Genomic DNA, 24,221 nt, shown 5'->3' with positions numbered 1-24,221 from the left:
ACCTCCCTGGGCAGTCCATTCCAATGCCTAACAACCCTTTCAGCAAAGAAGTTCTTCCTAACATCCAACCTAAACCTCCCCTGGCACAACTTTCGCCCATTCCCCCTCGTCCTGTCACCAGGCACGTGGGAGAATAGACCAACCCCCACCTCGCTACAGCCTCCCTTAAGGTATCTTTAAATACTTGCAGCTAGGAAACATAAGCCACTACAATCTCTTGAGGATTTCTTATGAGTGACTTCAGTCCTTAATTTCAAGTCCTACTCTGAAAAGAAAACAGCATTTTGCAAAACCTATGATAAAACAGAAACATTAGGCAGCTCAATTGTACTGCTGTGAACAAAAGAGTATTTCAGCTTAAATACTCTGCAATATTTGTGATGGAAACTCAAGTTCTCAGCAACAGCTATAAAACATGAGTCAGTTTACCTTTCCTCATCAGCTAACCATCAGAAATACACTGCCCCCCTCAAAGAATGGTAGGTTATGCAAAGAGCCACTTACTTATAGTTAATACTAGGAATAATATTTTAGAAAAATGGACCAAAGGCATATTAGACAGTAAAATCCATATTCTAAAGTTCTCAGCAATGAAAACAACTGCTTTGAATGAAGACAATTCAATGGACAGATTAAAAATTCTTTAAGAACTCTTGCAATTGAAACTTTTAATGAAAGTGACTAACACTATACACCCAAGATTTGAATATTTTGTCTGCAGTTGTCAACCCAACAGCTTCCCTTCAATACACATAGGATACATTTGGATGAACAACCTTCCATTCAGATTTTTTCTTTTAATAAATATAATAAACTGGGATAGATACTAGTACTTTTTAATGACAACTATAATAATCTATATATAAACCTATGAATCTGAAAACTAATAGAGTTCTTTCAGGGAAAATTACATACTAAAAAGAATTAAAGGAAGAATTAAAATTATAATCTTAACACTGACAATGTACTTTGGAAATAGCAGCTGATTTAATTTTTTGCGGCCAATGAACAGAAAGAACCATGTTTGTAAGGGCAAAAAAATGTACGCACAAAATTTAAATTGATTCTGTATGCCTTGGTCTTTATACTGCACCAAAATAACACACTTATTTACATAGCAAAACGAAGGGTAGGAATTCTTACAGTTCTTTTTTCCATTCACCTGTCAAAGTCAACACCACAGTTAAAATACATGATTAAATGAACAATGTATAATGAGTAATGAACAGCGTCATGGTGATGTAAAGTCTCATTCTCATCTTCTGTGCACAGTCTCTTTTACAAGCAGTTCAAAAGGCATGGGGAAAGGTGTTTGAATTAGTCAACACGTATGGCAGGTGCTGTGGTTTCACTAGCAGGAAAAAAGTTCAGGATGAAACACAAGACTCAAGCACAGCACCAAATATTCTTTGCACGACCATGATTCATGTATCTGTCATGCAGCAGAAAATATCTACCTACTTTTATCCTTCAACAAGGTCAGATACTAAGAGTTCTGTGATTCCTCCTATCTCAGTCACTAAGCTACTGGAGGAGTCAACTTCCACCTGAGGGATAAATGAAGTCGAAAGACATCAGTTCTATGAAGTTTATTGAGTATGCTGTTTAATTGCACTCCTGTGATCAATTTGTTTTCCAATTAGCTGCCTATTTTACCTCTTTCATCTCTTTCCCTTCCTAGCATCACAAAGATTTTGAAGGAAAACTTCTACCCATACTCATTCATGTTTTCCTTCTTCATTTTTGGAAAGGGCTTCAATTTTCTTTCTGTAATTCTCCACCACTGACATGTTGCTTAATTTATTTCCCCCCCTCATTTGCTTTAGCAAGCTCTTCCCTCGTCCCTTTATAGGATTTGAAAAAGTTTGATTTTTAGGGTGCGGATGTTGACTTGAATTCAGTAAGCCCGTTTCCCTAGGCATTGTGTGTAGGGACACCTAACTCGAGCTCCTGTTCCTTTTTTTGGTGCAAGAATTAGGAAGATATTTGGCAGTCTGTTACTTCGCTGATGATTAACTTGGGTCCACTGTAGAACAACCAATTCTTTTGTACTCTGAACAGCAACAGGAAATTTGACCATTTTGCATCAGTTTCCAACCTACTGCCAGCAACGTGCCCTGGCCACCACTGCTGTTGCTTTCACGGCAACGTAGCTCAGAGCCACCCAGCCTTGGAGCTAGCTGCCCGTCATGAATTACAAGCAGCCTGCATTTGCACCTTCCAGAAAAATGAAGCCCGAACTGGTGAATTTGAGAGTCTGAAGGCTCTTTCTATCTTACTTCTATACTTGGTGTCAGTGTCCAGCAAAGTAACAGCGATATCAAGCTACAGTACATCGCATTTCTCTTTTACTGAGTGGCACCATCATGGCCAGTTCCTTTTTCAGAGCACACAGGCTAAAAGAAAAAGACTCCCAGCCTGGGAGCAAAAGCATCATTTCTGGGAAGTAGGTGAGAGAATCTAGACAAAGCTCTGGTAAGAACCACCACACCAAGTTCAGTTTTAAAAATAAAATAAAGAATAAATTTTTAAAAAGCCAGAGAAGAATACCACCAGAATCAATAAGACAAACTGATGTCTTCTAGGACTTGGAGGCTGGGATGCACGTGGGCTGGAACTAGCAAGGAAGAGAACATCAGGAGGAAGTACCTAAGCACTGTGAGATCTAGAAACTAGAGAAAATCAGTAAAATCATGCAACCGACTGAACATATCACGACCAGGCAGGCGGGACTGACAAGGTAAGAGGCCAAACACCCGCCACGACGACAGTCCTTGTCATGCAAGGACTTTTAGAATGAGAAGGATGCAAAGGACACTGTGCAAGGGACAAGCATTAAAAGAACACTAGCATCGCTCAAACCAGATGTGAGAGGTGGTGGCAGGTCTAGGTATGTTTTCAAAGCCCTATAGACAAAGATAAGAGAAATCTAAATAACGTATCCCATTCCAGTTATTAGAGATTTGACATGTACTAGAAAACACTAAGAAGGAAGATATCAATTAATTTTCTTAGCAACCCTTTCTGCACAGCTAGTGAAGAAAAAGTAGACTCTAGATCTGGAGAAAAGAGATTTCTTGGATTACTTAAGCAATGATGCTAAGAAGTCAGGTAATAAAAATCAGAACTACTCATTTATAAGCAAATTGTCAAATTTATTACAATTTGGCAGTACTAAAATCACATACTATAATTCCCATTTTAAAATCAATGTGGGAAGATTCATGTTTCCAAAATGAATTAAAGCTGTCAAATGCAGTATTGTCTTTTTACAAGGCAATTATCAGGACTTAAACTTCTAATAAATGAAAGACAAGTTCAAATTCTAGTTGGTGTCTACTGTACATTATATTAAGAGTTATGGAGATCATAAAAAGTGCAATTATTAAGCCATACCAAGAGCTAAGATGTTTACTTCCTTAAACAGCTACTTCTCTCCTTTGGTAAATAATGATGCAGATATTGCATGAGAATTTATTGATACTCATTCATTTATACCAGCAATATAGTGTAATGTTACTATTTTGATTTTTTTAATGCAAATTTCCTAGCACAAGAAACGTTGCATTCAACTTGAATTCTCTATTAAAACTTTGCTACAAAGAGTTCATATCAGAACTAAAAATTTAGATACAAGTGAACACGATCTCAATACATTTCTTATATGAAAATAATAAAATCAAAGCCTTAACAGTATAAAAACATTCTTTATAAATGGGATCCATAATATTCAGACATCTAATACAAGTAAGTGATATTTTCAAAGATAAAACGAGCTGAATCTGTTAGATAAATTAAACAGAAAAACACAAAGAGTTTTTGGAAACAATTCAAGAATATTTTGCTATATAACCAAAAGGCCACAATTCCCCAGTCAGAAAAGCTAAGCTGATTAAAAACAAAATAAAAAGCCAAAAAATCATGGCTTAGACAAAGCCAAACCAGCTATAATTCCCTTCCCTCTCTAGCTCAAACAAACTGAAAAATGGATGCAACAAATGCAAATCAGGGAAACTAAGCAAGGAAGGAAACTGATAAAGGAATGAGAAGATGTAAAGATGTACAGGAAGCTAAGCAAAGGCAATTTAAAAAGGATATACTAAAACCCCCTCAAAGCTAAAAGGAATTTTAAGAACGGCAATGCTCCATTAAGTAGGGTTGGGCAGAAACATAACACAAAGGCACGGGATTTTAGGAAGTCTGTTATATTCCTAAGCAATATATTTACACAGCCAGATATAAATATCTTCTAGACCAGCAGTGAATAATAACACTCATAAACAGCAGTGGTTAAGATTTTATAGTCAGTAGGTCCAGAGAAATTGCACTCCGGAGGGAAGGCAACAGGAAACGAATGACACAGCTGATAAACAGCAAAGAGAATGAATCATCCTCAATACAGAGACAGCTGAGCTGGTTCAATATGCTTTTCTCAAGTGAAAATATGCATTGAAAAAATAAAAAGAATTACAGAAAGCAGACTATACGCTTGTAGGACAAGGGACTGTTTTGGAAGAAAACACTCAAGGTTTGGAAAGGGTGGGAAGGGGCTGGAGAAACAAGTCATCCTAGATAGCCAGCTAGATCTAACTGGATCCCAGGACACCACTGTAGTCGAAAAAGGCTAATACAGTCCATTAATAAATTAATAGAAAAATACTGGCAAAAGTAGTGTTTCTATCAACCCTTGTTTTCCATTGGCAATCAAATCATTACTGGGAAACTGCACTTCATTCAGGTGGGATTTGGGAAAGCCAAGAAAGGTGTTAGTCACACTAACAATCAAAGTGTAAGAAGACTCACATTCAAAGTAAGAAACTTGATCGTTTGACATAAAGAGAAGGCTGATATTGAATCTGTAGATTGACCTGGTCACAGCTATTTAAAGAAGGTTCAAGTACCTAGACTACAGAAACAAACTGAAGAGAAGAAAACAGCCAGATTATCAGGCAAAAATAAAACACGATCCAGTAGTTTGAACCTAAGTAAAATCAGAAGAATAAGGTGAAGGCACTCTGCAAAATCTTTTGAAAGGAATGACGATGGACTCTCCAACACTGGCAAAATTGAAGACAACACCTTATGAAATGCCACTTAAGCACAAGTATTGGAGCTGATTAAAGTTAGGGAAATCCTATGGTCTTTTTTGTATCGCAAGATAAACTATCAAAATGATGTCTCAGTTATTCACGTATTTATGAACCGTAAAGCCAAGGGAAGGAAACTTCAGAAAATAAACAAAAGACAACTTCGATTTGGCAGCACTTAGTGTTGGTCCTTGTATCTGAAAACACACTATTGGCGAGCAGCCTGCTTTTAAGGAGGTATAGATATTTTCAGCACTGGGATTTCTGAATGCATTTATTTCAGCCCCCTTATTCAGTACAGACAGCAAAACCATGACTATTTTGCCTGTTAAGAGTTTCCTCGCATTCACAGTCTGAGAGCATCCGAAGCCACCCGCAGGCTGGGAACCTGTTCTACTACCACGGTTTAATTCTATCTTACCACACGCAGAGCATAAGCATTTCAAAAATCCTTTTTAAGCATGCTCTGCAAAAGGAAACAACCTTCATCCAGAATTCCTTTCCATCTTTACACGTTTAGGCACCCACACTGGTAACGAGATGTGGTTGGTATTGTACTAACCTAGGAATACGTGCAAGTATTCCCACAAAGACAAGAGATAAAGAAAAACAAAGCCCATCTACGACATTATTTTATGTATATAAGGGTGTATATTTTACCTAAGTATACATGTTTTCTTTAATTACAGTTTTCCATATAACCATTAGGGGGTTCTAGCCATGCAAGTCACATTTATTAAAGGCAGCATGTCAAATAAGAGTTGACAATTACAGGCTATATCAATACACATTATGCCAGATGGTAATGAGCCATACACAAAGGGCCAGCCATCCAAAATAATCACACCATTTTCCTCAGAAATGTTGAAGAGGTTATGGTTTATTACACAGTGCTCATTAGATATACAGTGGCAACATTAGCAATTTTTCCTTCATTTGTGTCTCATTTAAGGCTCTACCCCCACAAGCCCATTCAAATTAATACACAAGGTTAAAATCATTATGGTCAGAGGGAAAAAAAAAAAGTTTTATTTTTATTTTACAGTAATGGTGGATCAAAGGTCCCTGGAATCTATTATTCTCTCGGCTATTCTCTAACAGGACACTAAAAAAGAGCGAAACTCACCGTAAGCGGAGATTTGACATGAAGACAGACTATTTTTAAATGAGCAAGCTCTGTATTACTCAATAAAACTAAGTGAAAACAACAGTTAAGTTGTGACACAAAGTGACAAAAGTCATAAAGCTAAAAGCTGAAGCTGAACTTTCGGCCTTGGCTTTGAACTTTCTCACCTGTGTTTCAATTTGCTGCTTTAACAGCATGGAAATATTTAAGTGCCCAAAAGGCAACCCATCCCGCACAGTAGGTTAAAAGCACAGTTGCCTGAAATAACTTGAGTGCCTTCTCTGAGATTAAACTTACAAGATATGATTTAAAGTACCTTTCCACCCAGCTGCATACGTTGATTTGCAGCTAAGAATGACTGCTGGAGAAATTTTCCTACCTTTCTGTGTTTATAAGAAGGTATGTGGGTGAAAAGATGTATTGGGGCAAACGTGAATATCTGCCAGCACAGAAAAGGGTGAGTCTTATTGATTAAAATAAAACATGCGGATGTTTCCCAAACTCTGAGTGATGTCCAACATTCAGAAATAAAAAAAATAAAAAAAAACAACCATGAGAGACATGGAGGACTTGAGCCCCGCATGCACTGCACACATACCGAGTGACAAAGGGACCTGGAAGAGAATGGGCTTTTCTGTCCAGGCTCCTCTTCTGAAGCACGCAGAGCATCACCTGAAGCCCAGGTCTCGCATCAGACAACCTCCCTGCCCACAAGACTGGGGTATCCTTGCACCTCTCCCTCCTCAGTCACTCCTGCTGAGCTGTTCTGTCCTTACACAAAATACTGAATTATTCATTCAGCCAGATGGCAAAAGAGCGGAAAAAAAGGAGATTACAGGAGAGTAAGGTGGGACACTTGGGCTCCAGTTCCTGTTCTGGGAGGTTACCGGGAGTGAAACATAACTTCCTTGGCCATTCCCCACCACGGCACTGTCTGTCCCTCTGTGTAGAGGATTCTACCAAAAATTCAGAGGAGACTGAGAATTTGGATCCTTTCAAATTAGCAGGAGCCACACCGGGACTTGCTGCATCTTAAGTGAATGCTCTGGTCACTGGCTAGAGAACCCAGAGAAACAGCAGCAGAGTATTTCCAGTTTGGGAATCCCACCTAGATAACTTCTTCGTAACTTTATCCAACAAATACTAACTGTGTTTTGCAATTGTTTGAAAGATTTTAAATATGTAATAGGGATTTCAATAAATAAATAAATAAATAAAAAAGAGAAATCCATCTAAAACTGTTTTAAAACTTTCCTCTTCTTCTTACCCACGTCTGCCTTCCAATCTTGTGCCTGCCTGCCAGCCAGCCCCCGTGCCAGCAGGCAGATTACCTCTTCAGACAGCCAGAGCACCCGAGCACAAAAGCCAGTCATCTCTGACATTCTCTAGACTAAGGGAACTGACGCTCTAGTTTGTATTCCAGCCCTCAACTTCTACAGCGAGGACTTTTCCTCTGCTGCCAGTTAATCCAATTCTTCATTGCCAAAGGGAAGCTAGCTTCTGCTGCTGAGATCATTCTAGACCATGACTTAGCGAAGCCAGCAACTAAATTTCGCCACCAGAAGGACAACTTGCCCACTGACTGCAGGGGGAACGTCTCTCTCTGTTCACTCGTCCCAGTCTATGCATGCTATGCAAATACACTGGATATAACTGCACATTCCCCAGTGGTCCCAGCGATCTTTTATTTTTTATATTTTATTACTATTTTTCACTTATTTGACAGAAACATGTCTCTAACATGAAGCAGTTATTTTACAAAACTGACCAAGCACAGAAGAGGTGATGATGTTTCTGAAGCAGAAGGTAGCAAGCACATCACGAGACCTCTGCGCAGCGATCAATGCTATGGCTAGTCCTGAAGCAGCAGAGCTCCCACTGTGCCCTTAAAACAGCCATACAAAACGTTGAAAAACTCTGCAGGTAAAAATAAGATGTCTGAACTTGACAGGGTGGAAGAAGATGAAGCCAAAAGAATTTGAAGGGGAGCTAAAGGCTTTCTTTCTGACATACTGACATGAGTTGCAGGTATTGTAAACAGGAGTCCAAAAAAAGGTAAGACAGGAGGTGAGCAAAAGCTTCAGCAACAGTTGCAGTAGCATGACCTTGGAAAAAAATAGATGTTAGGATACGTGATGCAAGGAAAGACGGTAAGACGTGGACCCCGAAAAAATTTGTTAATGAAAAAAACTCAAAAAGTGAGGCACAAAGAATTAATTTGTGGGTTGTATGATGGTGCTAACACCAAAGCAGAAGTCAAAAGGAACATGGCAATGAAGAAAATCAGGAATTTTGTTTTGGAAATTTTATTATAAAGACTTCTTCCCTTAAAACAGCAGTGTGTGTCGGCCAGACTGCCTATGGAACGAGTGGGCACCACCCAGCATGCCCACCCAGCCAGGGTTAACTCAGATTTGCTCTACAGTCCCTCCACAGCAAGTATCCTCCAGTTACACCTCATGCAACATCTACTCCGTAACAAATTTCACATCCTTGTTTAAAAGTTACTTTTGTCTATTCTGTATTCTACTTACCTGAAATATTTCAATACACTAAATCAATTACAAGGATACAAACAAAGGGAAATAGCTCTTAGTGGCAGATAAGCAGAAGAAACAGGTTACTAACAACACGAGCCAGCAGTGTGCCCTGACATACCCCGATGTATTATAATTTTATGACCATATTTTCTCTTACCATATATTGGTTGTTTCTCAGCCCCCCAAGACTTTGAAGCATAGCTATCGTTCTATTCTCAATGAGTATGGAAGGCAGATTGAACCAACCTAACAGAAGTACTCAGAATTACCACGTACTGTCAACTACGCAGGTACCACCAGCAGAAGCCAGCATGACTTATCACTCCGAGTGTCTCTCTGAAATATCGCTGAAGAGTTTGTCTGTAATTGCATTCAATGTAGCTGAAAGTTAAGGTGCAGTAACCTTGACATTAAAGCTCTGCTACTAATGACACTTGAAGTACATTGAACCTTTTTATGCAAGAGAAAAGAAGGTAACCTTTTTTATGCAGTGAAGAAAACCTGATAAATGAGCAGTCCTGTTAAAGAGAATAGATGGTTCGTATGTCTAACTGCACGAGAAAAAGGCATTCAGAAAAAAAAAAAACAAAAACATATATATATGTGAATTACCAGAATGGAGTATACCAGGTAGTTACAATTTTTATGATGCTTATATAAAAACATAATGTATATTCTGAAATACCAACAAATATCCATCTCCCACAGGGGGGAAAAAAATGAAAACATACACACTGACTGCACAACCACAGATACCTGGAACGATCAAGGAAACCTGTCCTACTCCGAGCACTTGTAACTGCGTTTTTATTTCTCAGCAATTAAAACTGTGCTTATCACACCTGCTCTCCTCTCCCTCCCTGAACTTTCAATGTGCAGAATTGGATAGGGACAACAACACCATAGATTTAAATGGTTTACTATAGGAATGTTTTCACTTTTCACAAAACAGAAGTATGCAGCAGATGGGTACTGCCTGCGACGTGCAAGGAATGAGACTGATAGCTAAAGGGAGACAGCAGACTTCTCAGAGACTTTGCCTCTTGCACCAGGTGCGCTGACAGAATCACCAGCAGGGAAATGATAATAAACCTTTTGGAGCAAAGCAACGACTGCTGCTGCTGGGACCATATCAGCATAGTAACAAGCATTTGGGGCTACTGATGTCTGCAAAGTTTTGTCATTATTAGTAGTATGTGTTTTATGCAAATGAAGTATCATGTAAAATTATGAAATTGTGTCTTTCGATAAACAAAACTACTTACTAAGATACCATTGGTATAACTAAATATTTTTAAATCTCATGCTTTCATTCTTTGGTCCTTTCATCCCAGAATGATTCAATCTACACATTTTAATAAAGGGTAAAATGACAATAACGAATTCAAGCAACATTAAGCCCTAAGTAATGGTGGGGAGACATTTCAAGAACAAACTTGATTTCTGCAGAATTCCTACCTGTGTCCACAAAACAGGGCCAGTTATTGCTTGTAGCCACTACTACATTTCTGATAAAATTCAATTTGCTGACTGGAACAGCACATGAATTGGTTTTGGTGCACAGGTATCAAAAGCCAGAATGAAATTTCAGCTATAAAAGTCTGAAGTAAGCTTTCCACAGAACACTGTTTTGGTGAAACACAGTAATTATGAGAAAGAAATCAGAAATACTGTACAATATCTGAAACTTTACTATCTTTCCTCCCTTTCTGGAAATACTAGATGCATAATTTCTTTGGCTACATCTTCTCTTTCCACAAAAATTTACCAAAGTTTGGCCAAGTCTTTGGAAAAATTAAAACAAAAAACTCCAATTGCAGATACTTTAATAAGACTTCAAGAGTTTGGCAATCACGCTCCCCCAGAATCTCATGTGCACCGAATATGCTCCATAATCATGTTGTCAGTGCTGATCAGAACTTTTCAACTGCTGCAAGCCTTAGGAAAAAACATCATCCATCCTTCTGATTTCTCTTTTGACTGCCTAACCGCCTTCTCAAATACAACATGGTTAAAATACAGTATTGCAATCTTTATCCCTGATTTTCTAACTCCTTATTTCTGTTCTCAAATCACTAATCACTGTCATCCTTTATATTTCTAGTAACTTAAACTCCGAATGCAACCATTAACTTCAAATCTGGATTTGCTAGCCTTGCAATCCACCCATTCCTAAAACCCTTTATTAGGTAACAATTTAACTTTCCTCTTATTCTAATAAAGAAGGTGCAACGGTAACAAGGGCTTTTTTCCATTCCAATCTACTGAAATACCACCTCGTGTCCATTTGAAATGTTTCTGCAAAGATGATTCATTTTTATTAATCAGTCACTTCCATTAAGTTAATCCTTGCTATTGTTCCTTAGTAATTTTTCTTATACTATTGCATCAAATATAAACCACTTTGCTTGTGAAGATGAAGATCTACCAAACGAAGATGTCAGGATGCTTGAAATAATGCACTGAAATAAGCACGACTTATTTCACAGTCAATGTCTACTTAAAAGAGAGTCAATCTAACGAGTTTTATCTCCCTACTCAGTTGTCACCCCTTGAGGATAATTCAGTTTCTGAATTAAGGAACTTCTGATTTGACATTCTACCAAGATTCAACTGCAAATTCTCTCTATCTTCAAAAAGAAAAAAAAGAAAAAAAACTCCACCAAAATGTAGTTAGACACTTTGCTCTTGCCCCGTTTGTCATGCCAAAGAAAATCTCTTACAACCTTAAACAACCTGGGCGATAGCTCTACAATAACTGGTAACTTCTCTTTTTTTCCTTGTGTTTTTCCTTATGTTCCTACTGTCTGTGTGTATTCACACACCTGCCTTTACGTTGGAATGCAGTAAAAACAATCAAGCTTCTCTGTCCAGCAACACAATGTCCTGTCTACGCTGGTCTTAGCAGTTGTTCAATAAAGTAACATACAGTGCAAATAACCCTCTCTTGTAAAAGTCTTCAGTAAATGAAAAAATATTTTAAAGGGTTTGTGAATTTCTGGTCAAAAGGTAGAACATTCAGACATATTTTCCCCTACAAAAGAAAAAAGCATATTATTGTGGATTTTTTTATTCAGAAGTATCTCAGAACTGTCAAATCCCACATGAAAATCTACTACAAGCTGAAGACCAGACGCCAGTGAAGGGAGCAAAAAGGTTCATTCTCCTAACGTATAACATGATCAGGCTCTAACACATCCCTTTATTTCAACTGGAAGGGAATAGACACTGTATTGTCTTTACACAATCTCGTGAAGTAGAAAAAGATACCTTTAGAGCTGGGAAGAGTATCATTCAGTAGTAGTCAGGTTCACCCATATTTAAACTCCACCCCGAAACAATATGTTGACAGAGAAATAGCATAGTCCTCATACATACCCAATCACACCAAAGATCAGTATGTGTTTTAGATCAAACTTGTGGAACATGAGGACCTTCCCCTCAATTCCACCCCAGCAGACGAAAAGTTTTGCAATATCTTCAGTTACATTGTATCAGTGTATTGAGTCATATAAGAAAACAAATTAATTGGTACAGTAAGCCTTGGAATACTTAACTCCATATTGCTACAACTTTCTGAGTATTGCAGAAATTTGTATTGAAACTCTGTAATTGCACTGTAAAATTTGTCAAGGGAGGAGTTAATAGGTTGTGCCTGGGAAGAGGACAGTTGGTACTTCAGCATATGGGAAAGCATGGGAGGTATTTTGGGATTGCAGGACAAATAAATCAAAGATACAGTTACTTTTGGTCATATTGGCATCATAGTTCTGAGGTATAAGCGGTTGCCATTTCAGAGCTGTTGCATGCTTTCATCACAGCATGGGCTGCACTTGAGCGATAGTTGCAGGTTTTTCTTCACAAAAGAAAGCAGAAAAGTTCTCAAACAGAATTGTTTTGCAAAGGAAGGCTGTGTTAGGTCTTCTTTCCAACAGACCACCAGGGCTTTGTTTGAAAAGTTCCCTCTAGGGTGAGGAGCAGGACTCGTTTCTCCCTTAGGTGCTACTGACCTGTTGCAAAATTTCACCAGTGCACTCTAGTGCTGTATGCTGTGCTGCAAACTCTTGCAGTCCAGTACTTGCTTCACGAGCAGTAGGAGGAGGAGTCCTCCAGAAAAAGGGTGGGCTGGACAGACAGCAGGTAACAGGATGGTTTCTCTACTGTGAATTCTAAGATACTGAAAATTACTTCCTTTATTGAAAAGCAAAGCTCATTTGTAGAGTAAATACTGAGTTTATCTTGCTCCTTTATCCAGTGACTTATTTTGAAGAAGATTTGAGTCCATATTTTCCAAAATCTTTGATGAATAGCTTTACTTCCGTGCCTTCTGATTTATTCTACACTGTGCAGAGAGGACCTTTTCTTATTCAACACATAATTGCTGTATTTGTACATGCCGTGTATGCTGACAACAATAAAAAGTTAATGAAGAAAAGAACTGATTGTAATGAATTAGTAATATTGTTAAATTTGTATTTGGAGTTGATTCTTATTGTTGTGGGTGGAAGATGATCAATAGGAATATGTAATCAAGTTGTATGTGCTTTTCATCTCCTGAGACTCATCTTGTAAATGAGATGAAGAATCTCACAGGGTTTATCCTGTAAAGCTTAAAACTAAACAGAATAATTTAAAATAATCGCTTAGATTTCCTCTTACTAAAAGCTAAGGGAAAGCCACCAAGGTTTGGGAACAAAATTGTACACTTCCTAACGATTATAAAAGACATCACAGAATGGAATCATAGAACAGCTTGGGTTGGAAGGGACCTTAATGATCATCTAGTTCTAACCCCCCTGCCATAGGCAGGGATGAATCGTTGCATATATTTTCAGATACTTTTCCCGTTTATCTTTCAAACAAGTAGTTTTGTCAAGAGCATCATACTAGTTATTATACTTAGATATTGAATATTTTAGGACCATGCATTTTCTCTACCATTTAATTAGCTAAGCTTCAAAAGCACATGGTAGCTCAGATACTGCATTTCCACTGAAAGCCAGCCCTCCAGAAGACAGGAATAAGACCAGGAAGTCCCCAAGGAAATCATTTTTATGATGAAGAGACCTAATGTGCCCCAGTAAAGGTAAGGATTGATTGTTATGGCCTATTGTTACTATAATTAGAAGTCAAACACCAATTAGCAATTCCATTAATAAGATTAATCTCTGCAATATCTGCAGCTGAGACCCAGGGCTTGCGTGCAATAAGGCAGTGTGAATTTAAAGCGCAACAGCTATTCTGCGCTAAAACTCCCAGTTTGCATACTTACACCATACAAAAGAAAAAAAGCCTTGCTCTTTTAGAATTTTGAGTTCCTACATAGGCTATTGCTCTTACTACATCTTTCTCATTTCTCACTTTTTATTTTGTTTAAACTCGTTCTATCGTGATTTACACCACAGATCGGGACAGGTGTAATGCAGAGTGATGTCTCCCAAACTCTGGTTCTCAGCCACTCCCTCTGCACTGCACCAGGTCAGGGTAAGTCTAATTTTGTTTTCCATAACTGATAGACTCGGACAAATAGCAATGAAAAAAAAACCTTGCAATTCTGGATGTACTCTTCTCATGACAGAAGTCCACAGTTAGGCATCATTTATTACTTCCAAAGACGGAGGTAAGAAACACTCAAATCCAATCTTCCAAGTTAATATACTACAGAGTTCAGAGTACAGAAAAACTGAGAGAAGGGCAAGGGATGAAGATGAGGTGAGAAGTCACACTCTTACGCGCTTTGTATTTTTGTAGGTACCAAAATCATCATTTGTATGGAGGTTCTTTGATTTTATTTCATCCAAGTTTTGTCTTTTACAATAAATCTTAAACAGAATTTGTTCACAGATAAATTGGTTCTAATATGAAACTAAAAACTTATCTGTGCAAGGTAAAAAGAAGGCTTCTTTACAATTTATTAGTGAACAGGTCAAAAAAATCTCTAGGCATCACTTACATTGTAACAATACAACCGATCTCACCTTCACCAAATTTGCTAATGCTTGCCACAGCTTATTAACCAAGAGGCTTTGTGATGGACTTGCATTCTCCTTCCTTCCTTTGAAAGGAAGACCAGAGTAACTGTTACCTTTTCCAATAGCCCTTTGCTATTGTAGTCATCTGCTTCAACTGGAGATGCAACAGCTTGAGTCAAGAACCGCAGCAGCTCTCAGCTGTTCATCTGCACTCACAAGGGCAGGACGGAGGCTACCTGCCAATAACTGGAGCTCTCACGGAAGGCAGAGCCCAAGGAGCACATCCACGTGAAGCACGTATTCTGTTAATCACTCCGAGTGGAACAACCTTTATATTCTCCTCACTCTTCATAGAAGGTGTTCTCATACCTCATATGCTGTTACACTAATTATTCAAACCAGATTATTGTCATTTTGGTTTCCCCTCAACCGTAAAAATCCCAGCTCAACAGCAGCCCAGGACGGACTGAGAAGTCAACAAACCAATGTCCGTCTGTGCAGAACACAGATCTCAAGCGCATACTGTAATAAGCATATAACCTCTATGCCTTGGACTACACTGGTCCTTATTTAACTTTATAGTCTGAAAGAGTCCAACCAGCATCATTCACACAGCTTCAGTTCCCTGGGGGCAGCCTGATTGCCTTTCATGCACGCAGCAATTAAAGACTGCTCTAACAAGCACAGCATCACCTCTTATGCGTGCCATGGCACAGGTTTTGGAGAAAGGACAGAGCTGCAGATGGTGAGCTGTCATCTATGAGAAACAGAAGAGATTCCCAATGTCCCTGCAAATACACAGGGATATCCCACCAGAAGTCACTAAGAGAGACAAGAGCTTTACACCTGTGTTCTCACAGAAGGTCTGGGCACAGCCCACGTTACTAATCTTGAAAATCTGGGGGATGGAAAATTTTTCTTTGTTTCCATATCTAGCAAATAAAAGCTGGGAGTAAACTACATGGAACTGCAAAGGGACAAAGCAGTAGGTCTCCTGACCCTCCTGCAACCAGAGAAACTTCCAGAGAAAAAGCAACCAACGGATGAACGAACAGTCCGGACAAGACCTGGTAATTCTCAGAGACCTTTAAGCTTCAAATCAATGTTCCTTTAAAGGAGGTGCCAACAAGACTTGGATACATCCACAATGACAAAGGTGTATGTGCATGAGCACACACGTCCATAAAAAGGTACCTAGGGCACTTAGTAAGGATTATTACTGGAACCTGATGAGTAAAGGACACAATTATCATAAAAAGGATTAGTATCGGCTGCTAACTCCCACTTCAAATGGGCTTTTGTTGGAAGCATCAGTGCTGGTTCCAAAATCGTTGTTGTATCCAAAGGAATCAGCAGAGCTGAAGCAATGAGGCAATGGTGTCAGTGCTGGAGGGTACTTCTGAAACTGGCACTAATGGAAAGAAGAAAAGAAAAAGATGCAAAACATGTAAGAGAGAAGAAAATAACTTGCTGTAGTAGAGCCAAGGATATTGAGGCCTGAAGAAATGGCATAAGTTCGTTCCTTGGCATCACTTGCACTTTTAGCTGCAATATAGAGGCTACGTGAGGAATCTGTTGCTCAATATAAAGCCAAGGAGATTCCTCAGCCCCCAGCCAATAGTGTCTGGCAGTGCCAGACGTGAACAGCATAAGATACCCCTTTGGGTATTTAGTGAGAGAGAACAAGCCCATCTTTGTATCTTCAGTTGTAAGAATCTAGCTCAGCTATGAAGCATAAAGCTGGAAGTGTTCAGAAACCATACGATCCTGGTTAATCAAAAACCTCCAGCAGCACAGCAGAAGCCCAGCAAGCTGCATCCTTGACCATCCAAGTAGGATTTGCTCTGAAAGAAGGCAACAGAGAGCAGCGCTGAGCTCTAGCATAATCACAAGTTCAGAAATGGGTCTCAAAGCTCTTTTTCAGCTCTAGGCTCCAGCATTATGTCTGAGGTGTTCTCTGACACTATTAGCATGATAAATTACAATTGCTGAGATTCTGCCTAAACTCAAGCGTGCATTTTGTGTTCTCTTCAGCAGAGAAGAAACAGGGAGGAGTTCCAAGGGAATACAGGATGCATACTTTGCTTGAGTTCAGGCAATGACCCCAACCCTTACATGACACTGCTTGCATACCCTGCAGTGAGCACTGCACTTCATCACTGCATTTGCCATGGCTCTGTAGCCAAGGAAATACTCACCTAAACGGTAAGAGACCAGCAGAAAGTTTCGATTTTAGGAAATCTGTCCAGCAGCTGAAATAGGGCTGTTTATCATGATGCTACTTCTCTTTTGCATCCTCTTTTGGGAGCACTGGTGCCGAGCTGGAAGTAATGTCATGTTCCTTTCCCCGCCAATAGGAATAAAATCAGGTTGCTGGCATCCTGACAGGGAGGTGGCAGCACAGAGGAAAGCATGCCAAGCAGACATTTATAACGCTTCCCTCCTTATCTTCAGCATGACTCATAAGGTAACCAGCAGTTACTGTGATATCCTTGTGCAAAATGAACCACAATTCCCCCCCAGCTTAATGTGGGCAGACCACATCTGCAAACTGTGAAGTGCCAAGCAAACCTGGAGGCAATGCTGGCCACAGGCAGCATCATATCACTATGCCAGCTCTGCTCCTGCAACTACCTAAATTGTAATCCTCATTATTCTAGAAAAAGATTGCTCTCTGGTCGCAGGCATCAGTTTTGTTCCGTTGTGTACCAGTAAGAAAAAACAGGTGCCAGTTAAGCAGCTAGCTAGTCTATTTTTATACATTTAGGTCAATTGTCCTGTGAATTGACATATTTAGAGTTTGGGAGAACAGGACAAAGAAAATTTTGTCTATCCCAAAGTCAATTCCTTATGTTTTAACTATGGTTATTGCATTGCTCATTTATATTGTGATTCAAGATATCAAATAGGGAAAGAAGGTTATGCAGAACAAGTCTCATCCCAAGATAAAAAGTCCTTTTTTGTGTGCGTGTAGTTTTCTATGTTAAATAACTATGGTACTATCACATCTTCCTGTTCACAGACTGTACGTTTAGTGTAGTACCAGATATAATGGACTGATGTAACCTGGCTATCCACCATGGGATGGAAGATTTCGAGAGCACAAGAGCCGATTCCAACACAAACAGAGGGAAAAGAAAGACTGGGCTGGTGCAATCACTGACAAGTACTGGAACAACTTAGTTCATGCTCAGATTTCAGGAATGCAATTAATTAATCACTACTAAGTACTCTAAAATCAAGTGAGCCATATCCCAGCTAATAGTCCACAATATAACGTTCACATAAGTATCAGGCAATGAAGATGCTCGTTACAGTGCCAGAAATAATATTTCCAGCAAAATATTATATTTAAAGATGAAGTAATTATATGGCATGGCAACAAAAAAAAGAGCTGTATGGTTTACAGCTGAGCTGAAAATCTATAAGAATGTATTTCCAAAAAAATACTCCCAAAGCTGGAGATGTGTATAAACAATAAAGGATTAAGCACATTTCTTCACTGTGTATCACTGAGGGATAGACTTTGCTATACAGGTTTAATACACGCACCATGTATAATTAGACTGTAACCAAGATAGGAAATTAGAACATACTAAGGGAAAAGAAAGTCCTTTGGTTCTTATTCAGGAGAAAGCAGTTTGTAAAACGTTATTTGTAATACATAAAACAACTGCAAAGGCCCTTTAAGATCATTGTTTTACAAGCTGTTGGTTCTCTTAGCTAAAGCTAAAAAAAAAAAAGCTAAAACTAAGATAAATCATAATCAGAAACAAGACAGACATTTAAGAGTGCATTTGGAAAAGGACACAGTCACAAGCTCATTATAAAAAGAGAAGAGTTCCAAGTCAAAAGCAAGGCCCACAGTGACTTCAGCAGAAGGCAAGACCTGGCTCACCACGGCACAAAATGAAACAAAGCACTGGCACTCTGCTAGCATGCATCAGTTTGCTCATATTTACATCACGCTACAGATCTAAAGTGCCATTGAAAATTCATTTAAATTAATGACTCCACAGTTATCACTTTCACAGAGAGTAATGAACCTTAAGTGAACCTGTGTGGGCATATTCAAAACCGCTTCGTTTCTGGAGTACCTTGGTAACTCTAAACTAGATATTATAATGGCTATTGACTTGCTCAAACTTAGATTATTAGGCTAGATTTTCAGCTGGTTGGACTGGCATAGCTCCAATGATGTCCATTTACACCAACTGGCTCATTATTAATTCAAGGTCTTATTTGCTCCTTAATGAACACTTCCACTAGTCACCTTCCCAGTGGCAGCTTTAAACGCTCAGAAGTTACCTCCATGGTGAGAATCATCATACTCAAAAACTTGGTTATCAAAACATAATGCTTTTTCTCTCCTTTTATGAGACACACTTAAGGTAAACTTTTTTAATCATTTACAAAATCAACTAAAATACCTCCTGTACCATAATTAACTAACTAGAATTATGCTCTCATACAGCATCATTTGCATATAAATATAAAAATGTTACAACCCTAAGGGGACATTAAGGACAAAACCAAACAAGAGTGGAATTAAATGGCTAAGGGGACAACACAGCCCCTCCTTAACGAGACTCTTATATCTTTGTCTTTTTTTCTTACTTATTCTCATTTCTGTCCTTTACCATTCATATATATTTTCCTTCTCTATTCCGTTGCTGTAAAATACTACATATATATTTTTAAGGCCTTTATTTGCTTTGGTCTTTTCAATTTTAAGATGCTATCCCTGCATTTCTAAAACAAGTCAGGCTACAAACATGTCACTAAGTTTGTGCATCCTCATTTAATGCGCTATAGTGGTCAGAAACACAGCTAACTGAAAATACGACAGCCTGTTCCCTCAACCTAGCAACATTCACAATTTGTCAAAAGGACTTCAAAAATTGAAATTGTGCAGATTTTCAACCAGAACTCATTAAATTCACTTATTTTTCAGTGGAAGAGACAACTGTCAAACACATGAATGAGAGCAACCACTATTTCTGATTACTGTTGTTACTAGTATTAAGTAATTGACTTTAAATACATAAAAGATATTTAGGAACTTGATGAAACTAGATTATCTCAGCGAGAGCCTGAGGAACCTTAATGGCAGGCTCAGTAATTCAGCTGTGACACGTGGTAGGTAAAAAACTTTATTCTACACTGCCCTTTCGAGGTAAAATATCCTTCAAAGTGTTGATAGCAAAAATTATTTTCTCAGTGAAACAAAATGGTACTCCACAAGACTGGCAATCCGATTCTGAAAATTCCAGTACGTAGGTATACCTAAATAACTCCTGAGTAACTCAAAACAAAAATACTCAATTGAAAAATATTATTTTTTTATTCTGAGTACCTCTTAACATAAGCTTTCTAATACCTATCTTGATTCAAATCTTTTTGATTAGGTTGTGCCATATACCCTAATTAAGAACTAGGCATGGATATTATAAGCGTTATACAAAGGGTAGGAAATTATTTTCATCGTGCAAAGTTTATAATAACCCAGACGAACAAAGATTTGTAATTAGCTAAGTACTGATTTTCCTTAACAACTGAGCAGGCCACTAAGATGATCTGGTATCACCATGATGTTGCCTATCAAATGCACCCCTGTGTATCTTGCTAAAGAAATTTACTACTTACCTGGAATAAATCCCACTGACCATGTTGTGCTGGAAAGAGAGTTCTGCTGTGCTGGGTCCAGCAGCTTTGGAAATGAGCAATACGACCAAACCTCGCATCTGTAAATTGTTTCGGCTATCGTACACAAAACCCCTGCAAAAAAGGAAAGAAAAAAAGCACATTTTTTACAACCTATTTTCACTGGTTATACCGAAGCGGAGAAGAAAGACTCAGACCTCCGGCTGCTATCATTTCATCAAGTCTATAAGATTCACATTTACATGAAAATAAGCTGCAATTATTAATCACGATCTTTTGTCATCCTTCACCTATAACTTACAATGAAATATTAATATTGCAGAGCAATGTAAGTAATCAGGATTAAATCTTGTTTATTTCCAAGCAGCAGCATATGTCCTGCATTTCATGTCATGTCATGAAAGGAGTATTTCAAGATAATTCAATGATATATTGTACCAGAAACATAAGAGCTTTCAGTTTGTTTTTTGAAGTACAGGAAAAAGCAAAAGAAGTCTCATTCTTCAAGAGAAGAAAGGGAAAATTGGAAAAGTACGACCAAAGTCTATAACCTGTTGAAATAAAAGTGTTTAGATCAGAGTGGTTATGACCAGACGACACAATACACACAACATGTCTAAGTACTTCAGGAGTAGACTTTGCAGAAACTGATGAAAACAGTGAAATAAAAGCTAAAATTGTAAAAGATAAATGAACTAGAGAGAGGCTGTTTTAAAAAAAGGAGCTGTTTCAAATGATGCACCTTTAAATTTGGGGTCAGAAGGAAGCCTGTTCTCTCTGCCCGCAAAAACATCTGTTGAAAGCGATTCTAAGTGACCACTCAGATGCACCATCTCAGAAGTTAGTTTATTTTAAAGTAAGCTTTGCTTTCCTTTTGACAGCAGTGTCTCAGATTGTATTCTTCCTGTCCTTGTCAAAGTGGTTTTCTACTTCCTATGATCATCAATAAGGATAAATAGCTACAAGAAAGGATAATATATTCCAGATGCTATTAAATCTGCAAACTAATTTCTAATAAGAGCTCTTATCTCCAATATTTAAATATTTGCTAAGCAAATAAGAACTACATCACAGATCACTAAGCACTTCAACCCATTTTGTTCCAGTATATAATTTTAACCCTAATCACTAAAGGAAATCAAAACAAACCTGTCTTTAAGTCAACTAACTGAAAGTTTCGGTGGTCTACCTTGGAAGTACATTTGAATAACATGCAGAAACAGTGCATGCAACCTAAAGTTTCATTTGGATTTTTTTTTTCCATTACGTTTACATCACTTCACAATGCAAGAATATCTTCAGTACACTATTTCATTTACGCAGACATAAAAACATTTTTAAAAGTCATAATTTAAATACTACTTAAATACTACTACAAATAACATCTGGAGTTCTCTTGCTGAGCCTTCACAACTTCTCCCACAGCGCTGGGGAATGGACCAAACCAAACCAGGTGCCTGCAGAAGCTCTCGGAGGAGAACAAGAGGGTCCACCCGTGCTGGGCAGTGCTGCACAGCTTAGCACTGCGCTGACTCCAGACCAGCGCTGCTCCCTTCGGAGAAGCGCCGGGCTCACGAACACATTCTCCATGCAGCCACATCCTACAAAGGCCGCTAACGATCGATGAAAGAGGAGGACAATATGCCTTCCTACCACAACCCACAACTTTTATAGCCCTGGCAGGGTCTAGCTAGCCAAGCCAGGACACGGCTTTTCCTTCTGTGCCCTTCTAACCTGCCCATGTCCTACAGTGTGCTTGGGAAGCCTGGCCAGCTCCGTGCCGCCATGCTCACCACAACACACACCAGGATGGTGTGAGAGAAGGCATCGACTTCGGCCACATTTCCAACCGAGAAGGCAGGTGTTTATGTCTTGAGGTGGCTAAAGAGCTCGGTTCAACTAAGTCTTAAGAACCAACTGGACACCAAACATTTATGGACAAAGCTGAAACTTTGCCAGAAACATGCACTAGCCACCAGTCTTAATCTGCAATAAATTACATATTAGCCTCTTAACAGAGCAGTGAAATGAAAATAGCAATTAACCCATTGCCTTGCTTGCTATCATAAAATAAACTAATCATAATGTTTCGGAAAACCGGGAGAACATGGGTAATCAATAGTTTATTGCCAGACAAAATTCAGCGCAGGCTGTGTTTAGCACAAGAGACTCCACAACACCTCCCGAGGAGAAGCCACGTCGCAAAGTCATCGGCTCCGGTCTTTCCATCCCCAAAGATCCTTTAAAAAAAACTGAATACAGCAACATAACAGCTGGTGAAAGGCAGGTGCTGTACAACTTCCCAGAGCAGACAATGATTTCGTTTTGTATACCGCTCACGCAGAGCTTCCCAACCATTCAAAGCCGGGAAAGCTCACGCGGCTCAGAACAGCTCCCGAGAACAAGCGGCACGGTGCTGCAATGTACAGCTCTGCTCACCGGGTACATGCAGCGAGGGATTTTAACGTGGGGAAAGCTGCTTGCCTTTAGCATCCTGGGAATTTACACCTTACATACCTTAACTCTTGCCAAGCACATGAACGAATTGCTTTTCTTACCATATTCCAGTATATAGTTAACAGAACATGGCCAACACAGTTAAGCGTTTAAAATTCTACACATTTCCAAAGTTGGAGCCACAACAAACATTAAACTACTCAAGAAAAGAAAAAAAATAGAAAATATACATAATGAATAATGTATATGCATATATATCCTGTAGTGAGAATTCATGATAGTTTGTGGTGGTGTAAGTACTTCTCTGGCTTGAACTCCAGCTGACCACATTACTCACAAGCAAACAAGTTACGCAGATGATGCAGCTGAATACAAACAGAGTCCTCGTATTTCCTCAACATTTTTTTACAATTCCATCATTTTTCAAAGAAAAATGCTTTTAGGAAAAAAAAATCTACATACATACTCTGGTGAAACTGGAGTGCCTTTCTTACTAAGTGCAGGATTGCATGAGAAGTGAGTGGCACTTCTAAAATAAATACATATACATATATAAAACAAATTATGCTGATACTTTTATAAAGCCAGAATGCTTCATTTCTTCATGCTCAGTGCTCTACAGTTTCCCAACAGACGTGTTATTACAGAAAGTAGGGAAGAAAGCTGTCCACCACAAGATTTTAAAACACTGACCTTTAAATAAGCCACTGCCCAAATAGCCACCAGTAGAAACAAAGCACTGCAGTGCTTTCACCTGAACCAAGCCTCGGTAAGGAAGAACAGCGAATGACCTGTGCTGAAAACATTTGACGAGATTCATAGCAATAAGGAAAGCAGTTGTTTCAGAGCTGCTCGGGGGGCTGCAGCCACATTCGCCAGAACACCTTGCGTTCTCAGCAGAACATCACTAACGTGATGCAGATGTGGTGGGGCAGAACAGAACCTAAAAAATAAATAGTATAACAATAAGGTGCAACGTCATTTCTACACCTAGTCATACAGCCTATATCCAAACCTATATGGTTTGGATGCAGTTCTAGACAGGATTTTCGGCGAATTACCAAACCCATATTCAAAGTCTCATACCCTCCAAAAGGTGACTGAAGTTGTGTTACTGACATGTAACATATCCATACTAAAGCAAACCGCATTAGACTTGAAACAAATAAAGCCTACGGTGATCATCCTTTAGAGGTTGGAAACTACTGCAGCTACTTGACATGGCTTCAGGGGTCACATTCACATTCAGAATTAAGCTCCCAAGAGATGTTCTGCACAAGTAACAGCTACACAAAAGTCTTCCAGATGGTGCAATTAGTCTTGATGGGTATGTGGCAGGAGACAGGTGCCTCTAGGGAAAAAAGTGAACTAAAAG

The 24,221-nt window shown here is 38.9% G+C and overlaps 1 protein-coding gene across 10 annotated transcripts in view; it reads right to left on the bottom strand.

Annotated features, from left to right (window-relative positions):
• Window positions 1–24,221, bottom strand: part of BEND3 (BEN domain containing 3) — a 156,608-nt gene that overhangs the window by 83,385 nt on the left and 49,002 nt on the right. For all 10 annotated transcript variants that reach the window (XM_080586964.1, XM_080586961.1, XM_080586971.1 and 7 more), the window contains exon 2: window positions 20,372–20,503. In XM_080586964.1, the coding sequence (XP_080443090.1) occupies window positions 20,372–20,503 (132 nt within the window). The remainder of the gene's footprint in view (window positions 1–20,371; window positions 20,504–24,221) is intronic.

Source organism: Anser brachyrhynchus (assembly GCF_964034855.1).
Source record: "Anser brachyrhynchus genome assembly, chromosome: 3".
In the NCBI taxonomy this organism is placed as follows: Eukaryota; Metazoa; Chordata; class Aves; order Anseriformes; family Anatidae; genus Anser; species Anser brachyrhynchus.
This window is presented reverse-complemented; position numbering and strand designations above follow the sequence as displayed.